The sequence below is a fragment of the Suricata suricatta genome, chromosome 3, assembly GCF_006229205.1.
Source record: "Suricata suricatta isolate VVHF042 chromosome 3, meerkat_22Aug2017_6uvM2_HiC, whole genome shotgun sequence".
Classification (NCBI taxonomy): Eukaryota; Metazoa; Chordata; class Mammalia; order Carnivora; family Herpestidae; genus Suricata; species Suricata suricatta.
The window spans coordinates 5,880,382-5,889,134 of NC_043702.1; the positions used below are offsets into that span (position 1 = coordinate 5,880,382).

Below are 8,753 nucleotides of genomic sequence, written 5' to 3' on the forward strand. Positions count from 1 at the left end.
GAAGGAAGGAAGGAAGGAAGGAAGGAAGGAAGGAAGGAAAGAAGGAAGGAAGGCAGGCAGGCAGGCAGGCCAGCTGGGTTTATGACAGGGATCCCAGTGAATCTATAGATGGATTTGGGTAGTGCACCATCTTGACTATATCATCTTCCAGGCCATGATCATGCGATCCTTTCTGCTGATTGAGACCTTCTCTGATTTCTCTCAACTATGTTCATAGCTTTGTAGAGACCTTTTTACAACGAAATATACACACATGGTCATGAGCCAGTAGCTGGGTGAGTCTGATGTGTGGAATGACGTCCAGCAATCCGCCAGAGCGGGTGGGGACAGTTGGGAGTCCAGCTCCACGCCCAGCCTGCCCACTCTCTCTTTCTTTGTCCGCCCCCCAGCCTCATCTTCTTCACAGCCGAGCTAGAACTCAGCCACCCCTTTAGGATTCTGTGGTTCAATGTCGTCCTCACCATTTTCACTGTTTACCAAAACCTGTTCAGACATCTCACTCCTTGCCTGTTGGACTCTGCTAGGAGACCGCAGCAGGTGGAAAGTGAGATGAAGGATGGGAAGCGGGCGACTGGAGAAGAGACCCCCAGCTTCAACAAAGCAGACTTTTAAAGAAAAACAACACAAAACAAGAAACAAAACCGGCTGGCCCAAACCACCCACCTGTCCTCCCAGAACCCGTGGACAGACACAGGGACAGCTGGCCTCACCCACAGTGCGAGCCTCCACCGCACCGTCCCTGGAGTCCCCTCCCTGAACTGTCCTGACGCTGGGAGGACAAACCTTCTCCAGGGAGGGGCTGTCGAAGCTTTCGATCTGGTTGTTCAGCTCCTTGCTCAGACGCAAGCTCCAATTGGAATCTCGAGTCCTCTTAAGGGAGTTTCTCAGAAACTGAGGAGGCAGAAGATGCCAGCCTGTTCTCTCCCAGGCTTCAGGAGGGCTGTGTGACCTTGAGTGGTGACTCACCCTCTCTGGGACCCTTCCCCAATCTCTAGATTGCTTGGCCCATCTAACCCTGACCAGGGCTAACATCCTATGGGCCTAGGGGACAGCTGTGGCTCTGGGGCTAGAGAAAGGAGGGCCACCCTGTGCTCCTTTCCAGAACACGTGGTTCCCCAGAATGGAAGGCTTTCTGGTCTTCCCCGCTGACAGATACAATTGTGGGCGTGCCTGGTGCCCCCCAGGTCTTCTCTGACAGAGGAGGATGAATCCTCCAAGGGCTCCTAGACCCTCCACATGCCGCCCCCACCAAGGGCCCTCCCAAGCACCATGCACCGCTCCCCTCTCTCCCGGCCCAACCTCAGCAAGCTGCGTCACATCCTCACCTGAATTAGCATGTCCTCCCAGGCCTTCTGGTTCCAAGTAAACTGGGTGTGTTCTGCAGAAAGAAGGTCCACACGTGCAACTTTCTCCCCCTGCTGCCCTCTGGGTCGGCCTCCCTGGCCAGGCATTTGAAGCCCTCTGTGGATGGGCTCAGGACATGCTGCTGCTTCCCTCCCCACTCCAAGCCAGGTAATTAGTACGTGGAGAGGGGGCCCCGGGAGCCTCACCTTCCAGGTACTTGACCAGCACTGGGATCTCCAGCTCCCACGTGTCAGCCATGGAGGGCGCAATGCTCAGGCTCAGGGTCCTCAGGAGGTTGAGCATGGCGATCCCGCGGCCCTCCCCCTTGTAGGGAGATGACATCAGCACCTGGGGTGGAGGGAAAACCAAGACACTATGGGGGCCCTGTCGGAGCTGGGCGGCCCCACCCAGGCACTTTGCTCCCAGCAAGGAGGAGAGGGACAAGATCGGGGGCTTTCTCCCCACTCCAGGCTTCTGCGTGCGGAGCTTAGATTAGCGCCCAGAGTTAACCTAGGAGCAGAACACATGCACGCGCGCAGGACCCCTAGGGGCAGGCGGGCCCTTGACAGTGTCCGGGGGTGCTTTGGGGCTGCTCAGAGGCTGAGCAGAGGAATGTGGGAGCCTGGCCTCAGTCAGCCCAGGGCACAGCCTGGGGGAGCCACTCACCAGGAGACGGGCCAGCAGTTTCTGGGGCGCGGGCAGATCCACTGAGGAAGAAGGAGATGTGAACCTATGAAGCTGCCTGGTTGATCCAGGACACGCCCCGGGCTCCCACGCCCCTGAGAAGGGCTTTGCCCCCGAAGGTTCTTATCCAACATCATCCAAAAGGTAAGAGGATGGGTTGGCACAGGGACCAGTGATCGGCCCATAAAGAGCATCATTTTAACTGGTCTATCCTAGGAAGAAGGGAGAATCGTGCTTGGACTGGGGCGTAGAAGAAGTCGGGGTGGGGCCCAGGGGAGATCATGAAGAAGACCCTTCACATTTTGCCATCCCTGGGTCCTAAAGGGCCCCTAAAATCACACCCACCACCAGCAACACCCATGCAGCGAAGCCCTAGGCCCACAAGAACAGCCCCCTTGGAACAGCAGTGTCACCCCACCCTTAGGTGGTGCCAGTCACTTCTTGGAGACTCTGACATTGACAGTGTGGCATTGGGTTTACAGAGGATGCCCATGGGACCCAGACAAGTCACAGGAGGAAAAAGGCTGAGCCTCCACAGGGCGAGGCCCTGGGAGGGGTGCAGGGGGAGGGGACAAGAGAAGTGACCTGCCAGAGGAACGGGGACAATTTTAACACCTCCTCAGATATGCTAAGGTGGGGGAGGGGGGCCTGGCCAGGCTGTCTGAACTCCTGGCTGCTTCCTGGAAAATGGGGAGGGGAAACACTGGGAGACATGGAGTGACCCGCCTGCCCCTTGGGCAGCCAGCACAGGGGTGCTGCCCATCATGTCTGCTCTTGCCGGCCACATTGGTCTCCGCATCCTTGGTATGCAGCTGGCGTTCAGCCAGGTTTGTGAGGCTGATGCAGATGGGGGTCAAGGCCTCAGTGTAATCTGTCTCCATGATGTGGCACAGGAGCTGCAGCCAGAACTCCTGGGTGGTGGGGAGAGAGGCAGGGTCAGCTGGGGCATCTGTGCCCATGCAAGGAGATCTGCCAGGCTCAGCCCACGGTGCCCGCCTGTGGGTGTTCGATGGGCTGTAGCTACCATTAATCTTCTCATTCTCTCTGTGATTAAGAAAAGCCGCCCCTGGAACAGGGAGCATCCAGCCCAGAGTCTCACATAAGGACCAAGATTCCCTCCTGAGGCTCTCATGGTAAATTTCTTCTACTTTTTGCTGTATCACATTGTATCACAATGAAAAGTTGACACATTAGTTTCCCTCTTAAGCTTGTGACCTCCTTGGAGTGACACAGAGCCCGTGCAGTATAAACCCTCATGTCTTCACATGCTAGGAACTCACTGGGATGCTTGTGGAATTAAACAATTAAAATCGTGTCTCCACACACACACACACACACACACACACACACCTGGACTGAAGGGGCTTTAAGGTAATAGACATGCTTCTGGCAATAAGTCAAAGGGAGAAGAACCAGCACAGAGTTCTGGAAATGCATCATTGCCTGCACCCTCCCCGCACCCCCACTGTTACTCCAAGCCTGGTGTGGGACAGACATTAATCAAGCTGTCAGCTGCAGGGGATCACTCACATTGGTCATCCCACTGACGGAAGAGGTTATGATCCTCACGGTGTCCATGGTGACTTTGTGGACCATCTTCTCCTCCAGGTCCCTCTGATAAAAGCTCTCTCGGCGACTGGTCTGGAAGGCAGAACCGGGGGGTCCTTGCTCATGGGCTGGTAGGGGCTTGCTGCAGCCTTTGGTGTGGTCTCCTCGCCCCCACGAGGCTCCATGCCCGGGTTTTCTGGATTCCCTGCCCGGTGTGACAGCACACACCTTTACTTCCAGCTTCCTGTGTGTCCCTGTGCTTGTGTCATGAACACAGACCCACGAGGGTCAGGTTCAAGCACAGACACGACAGGCAGATTCTTTCGTCGATGCTTTGGAAACTGCTTCCAAAGTCCGGCCGCACCATGGTCTGCCTATCAGGGTCACTCACCAGTTTGTAGGCAGAGAGAGTCAGCTGCACAGACACATACTTCAGGCCCCAGCCTTTGATCCTGTCCTGGTGGCCAGACAGCACCAACTGGCCGATAATGCGGAGAATAGCCATCCTCACCTGTGGGGACAGGGCAGTGGGCAAGCCGGGGACTCGGATGGGCTCCGAGAGAGGGGGGCTCAGCATCTAACACCGAATCCTGTGACATGAGACGGCCAGAAATCAAGGGTGCTCTGGGTGGGAAGGAGCCTCAGGGGCTCCTTCCTACTCTGCCCACCCCCTGCCTCACCCAAGGGCTCCCAGTCTGCAGCAGACCCACCCAGAAGCCTTATCTGCGGCCTCCAGAGACACGAGCACACACTCCCTTCTAGAGAGGCCGTCCTCAGGCAGCCCTCGGTGGGGGGGGGGGCAGCCTCTCTTCTCCTGGGCTCCCCCAGGCTCGGGCTCGGGCTTGCTACATGAGGGCAGCACAGAACGATTCTCTCTTCCCTTGACAGCCTCCAGGTTTTGACAACAGACTGGCCTAAATCTCCAGCCCAAATCCCACCCCCCTATGCCCTCTAGACCCTCGCCCTGTTGGACGTGCAGCAGCCTCCAGGACCTACGGCCAGAACTGAAGCTACATTCCAAGGTGGCTGTGGCTACAGTAGAGACTTTTACTTTAGCCTTTGTTTGGAGGGTGCAAGGTGTATTCCTCAGTGGCTTTTTTCGCATGCCGTAAAGGGTTTCCAAAACCCTCGGGCAGCCAAGCAGCTCTGGAAGAAGCTGGGTTCACGTAGCCTCTCCTCTGTCCAGGGTGCTGACTGGGCCCCTTCACTGGGAAATTCCGGGTCCTGGAGGAGCCCTGTGGTCTTGCTCAGGCGGGCCTCACACTCCTCCAGCCCTGCTCAGCGCTGGCCAGGAAGCCAGATTTTCCAGCAAACGGCCTCAGGCAGGCAGCACCGCCCCCCCCAGAGAGGAAGGGAGGCCACCCACTGGACTTTCCTCTGTCTCCCCCTCAGAACGCCCCAAGCACCATCCCCTTCCGGGTCTCTGCCCTGTTACCTTGAAGCGGCTGTCAGAGAGGGTGCTCTTGACCACCCGGGTGGCCAGGCAGATGGTCCTGGCATCCATCCTGGGATCTGAAAGAGAACACCAGTCTGGAGGGCCACCGGCCTCAGAGCCGGGCTCCAAGGAGATGCCCGGGACTCCCAGAGCAGCAGGCCTGCCTCCCACCTTCTGCCAGGAGCCAGGCGTCAGCTGGCTCATCCACACCATGCCTCCTGGGAGCCTCCGACTCCAGCCACAGCTCAGGGGCGCCTCCCTCAGAAGCCCCACTGGCCTCCTCCCTGGCCTCCCAATGTCTGCCCCCGCCCAGCTGGTACCAGGGGAGGGCATCGTTTTTATGCCTCCCTCCCTTGGCCTCTGCTTTGTGATTCTCCTTGGAACCCAGCTGGACTCTTCTTCAGAGCAGGGTCCCCACCTACTATCACTATAGTGCCTTCAGGTGGGAACACGGGGGGCTGAGCACAGCAGTGCAGAGCCTGGGCTCTGGTGCCAGGCTGCCTGGGTTCAGATGCTGTGTCTCACGTCTCAGCTATGTGACCTCAGGTGAATTCCTTAGCCCCTCCCCATGTCTCAGTTTCCTTCCCTTTAAAATTCGGGTAATAACAGTACCTCTCTCACAGAGCCTCTGGGAGCAGTAATAAGCCAACACAGTGCTTGGCACACAAGAAGTGCTTCCTAAGTGTTTGTCAGTCATAGGATTGATGACAGTCGATTCGGGGAGGAGGAAGGTTAAGAGAGGTAAGAAAGAGGGGCGCCTGGGTGGCTCACTTGGTTAAGCATCTGACTCTTGATATCAGCTCAGGTTGTGATCTCCCTGTCATGGGACGGAGCCCCGCATCAGGCTCTGTGCTAACAGCATGGAGCCTCCTTGGGATTCTCCTTCTCTCTCTCTCCCTGTCCTTTCCCCCACCAAAATAAATAAAGAGAGAGAGAGAGAGAGAAGAAAGAGCCATGAGAAGGTTCTGGAAAGGTCCAATATGGACGGAATTACAGATGGGTGCTCAAGTGGACACTGCACTCCAGGCTAGATGTCACTATTACTACTGGTGGAAGAAAAGGACGAAATCAGGACAAGAGGGAAGTAGCAGGTAATCAGGCACTAAAGAAGCATGTCACAAGGTTGAGTTTTTATTTGCAAAACAAACTTCTTTTCTGATTTTAAAAATGCATTCACTGCAAAATTAAAAGGTAAGCACTCAACAGTTTGTGTCCTTCTAAACTCACTGAGGCAAAACTAAGCATACAGATTTCTTGCAGGTAATCAAGGCCATGCTCTAACTATTGCCCCACACTGTACTACTGCACTTAATACAGAGAGGGCTTCTTTTCCATGAAAAAATATAGATCGACGCTATTTTTTATGGTTGAGTAATATCCCAGTATGTGTGTATACTATTGTTCATTCCAGAAATTCCCTATAGAAAAGCAAGTAGGGTGTTTCTAATGTTTTGCTCTTAGGAGCAATGTGCTGATGAACGTCATTGTCCAGTTACCTTCCGGCACTTATATCCTTCAGAGAATTGCCAAAAAGTTGGATTGTTGGGCCCAAGCTTTAGTCCTTATCCAAGTGAGCATCCAGAATGCTTTATCAGCTTACACCCCCGTCGATGATGTACCAAAAGCTTAGTTTCTTACTTTTTAGCCCTGGGATTAGCAATGTATAACCCACAGGCTAAATCCAGACCAAACCCATTTTCGTAAATAAAGTTTTATTGGCACACAGCCCCACTGTGCAGTTTATGACTGCTTTTACACAGTTGAGTAATTGTCACAGAGACCATATGGCCTATACAGCCAAAAATATGTTTACTATCAGACATTTTACAGAAAAATGGCGAGGCCAACTCTTGTCATTAGTATCTCTGTCCATCAGATAATTTTTTTTTAAGAGAAGGGTTTACTGTCAGCAGAATGTGCTTCGTGTGAAGTTGCCCAGTCTGTGCACTGCACAAGGCACCAGCTGAAGGACTGAACAGTAGCGGCCATGCTCTTCTCACCAAATCATGAACCTGTGGGGCCACATGCTCCCAGCAAGGGGTGTCGTGTTCCCGTTCGCACAGAGGCGCCGTCTGAGCTACTGCCTCAGTTGGGGACAGTATTTCCCTTTGGATATCAGGGCCAGGGTGACAGTTTGGGCTTAGAATCAGGACTTTTGGCTCTGATTGGGCATTGGGATTTAGAATCCGGACTTTTGACTGCCTTGGGACAGTGGAGTTTTAGGGCTACACCTACATGGTATAACTAGACCTTACATAAAGCCTTTGATTTAGCTTTTGGGAGGTAGTTCTCTGAATCCAGATTAAAAGTTAGAAGTTCAGACTCAGGTGGAAGCAAGGATTCAGGGTTTGAGAACACAGCTGGGGGGACACAGGGCTCGTTAGGTTCAGGTATAGAAAACGTGAAGCAACAGAGAGCTGTGGCCGCCCTTAGTGTCTACAAAAGAGGAAGTACCGAAGGTCTGGACACGCGTGAGACGGCTTCCCCTCACTCCTGCCCCGCCTCCCGGCCCTGCTCACCATCCGCGCTCACCACTGCCCTAATCAGGGTCAACGTCCCGACGCGGATGGCCTCCTTGCTTATTTCCATCTGACCGAGGAAGAACTTCATCAGCTCCTTGGGGTAGGACCGGGCTGCAGGGAGAAGACTGCTTTAGTTATGTCCCCTCTGGGCCAGATGGAGCAAGAGGAGGCAGCCCCAAGCCCAGGCCTCCCGGGGGCGGGGTGGGGGGGGACAGGGACTCCCGGCTCCCGTGCACAGCCGACCTGGGGGGGAGCCTCACCGAGGGCTATGAAGCAGTGCACGATCTCCGCCAGGTTTTGGCTGCTATACTGCTGCTGGGCTGGGGCCTTGGCACACACCTGGGAGGGGCCGTGCAGGGACGGTGGTGAGATCACAGCCAGAGACGGGATGCAAGCGCAGGGGCAGCCCAGCCGCCGGGTGGCAGAACTGCGTGGGCAACCAACGCCTCCTACCCACCCGCCGTGGGGTGGGGTGGGGGCTCCACAGCCTCACTGTGGGGGCTCCACAGCCTCGCTGCCTGCCACAGCCCACTCCCCGCCACTCCACCTTGAGCACGCTGGTGCCCGGCCAAGCTCGCCGGCCTCACCTGGATGTGCAGCTCCGTGAAAATGGTGTGTAGTTGCATTTGTGGGACGGGGGTGCTGGTGGTGACCGACATTTCCAGGATCTGCCTCAAGACCTACGAGGGACGGGCAAGTGGCTCAGGGTCAGTTAACTCTAGACTCTTGTGACTCAGAGCGGCCTTCAGCCGGTGGCATCAGCATCTCCTCGGGGAGCCAGTTAGCCATGCGCCTCTCAGGCCCTTCTCCAGACCTGCTGAATCCGACCCTGCATTTCCACAAGCCCCAGCCTATTCCTATGCACAGTAAAGCTTGGAAAGTGTTGTGCTGGGCCACTGAGCATGGCATTCGAGGCCCTCTTCCCTTTCTCTCTTATCTACCTAGAGGTGAATCTCATTCTTTAACCAGAGTGATCAACAGACGGCCCCCTAAATCTATCACATTAATTTCTGCTCCTTGCTCTTATAGCTGAGGACCACACCTCATCTGAAGATGAATGAGCCCCGTTACAGCCCGGGTCACGGGAACACTGCCAAGACTCTGACTCACGGCAGGTTAAGGGCTGTCAATGGGTTAAAGGGTCCCCTGAAAAGTCATGGACATTCAGAGCCTCAGAATGTGATCTTATTTGAAAATGAGGCTTTTCAGGGGCTCCTGGG

General features: G+C 55.3%; 1 protein-coding gene across 1 annotated transcript in view; it reads right to left on the reverse strand.

Annotated features, from left to right (window-relative positions):
* MROH2A (maestro heat like repeat family member 2A) overlaps window positions 1-8,753 on the reverse strand; it is a 48,062-nt gene that overhangs the window by 28,167 nt on the left and 11,142 nt on the right. The window contains exons 11-21 of the mRNA XM_029932860.1: window positions 8,121-8,213; window positions 7,794-7,872; window positions 7,531-7,644; window positions 5,012-5,088; window positions 3,968-4,087; window positions 3,559-3,669; window positions 2,807-2,939; window positions 2,011-2,051; window positions 1,551-1,692; window positions 1,326-1,378; window positions 784-891 (exon numbers count right to left, since the gene is read on the reverse strand). Coding sequence (XP_029788720.1) covers window positions 784-891; window positions 1,326-1,378; window positions 1,551-1,692; window positions 2,011-2,051; window positions 2,807-2,939; window positions 3,559-3,669; window positions 3,968-4,087; window positions 5,012-5,088; window positions 7,531-7,644; window positions 7,794-7,872; window positions 8,121-8,213 — 1,071 coding nt within the window. The remainder of the gene's footprint in view (window positions 1-783; window positions 892-1,325; window positions 1,379-1,550; window positions 1,693-2,010; window positions 2,052-2,806; window positions 2,940-3,558; window positions 3,670-3,967; window positions 4,088-5,011; window positions 5,089-7,530; window positions 7,645-7,793; window positions 7,873-8,120; window positions 8,214-8,753) is intronic.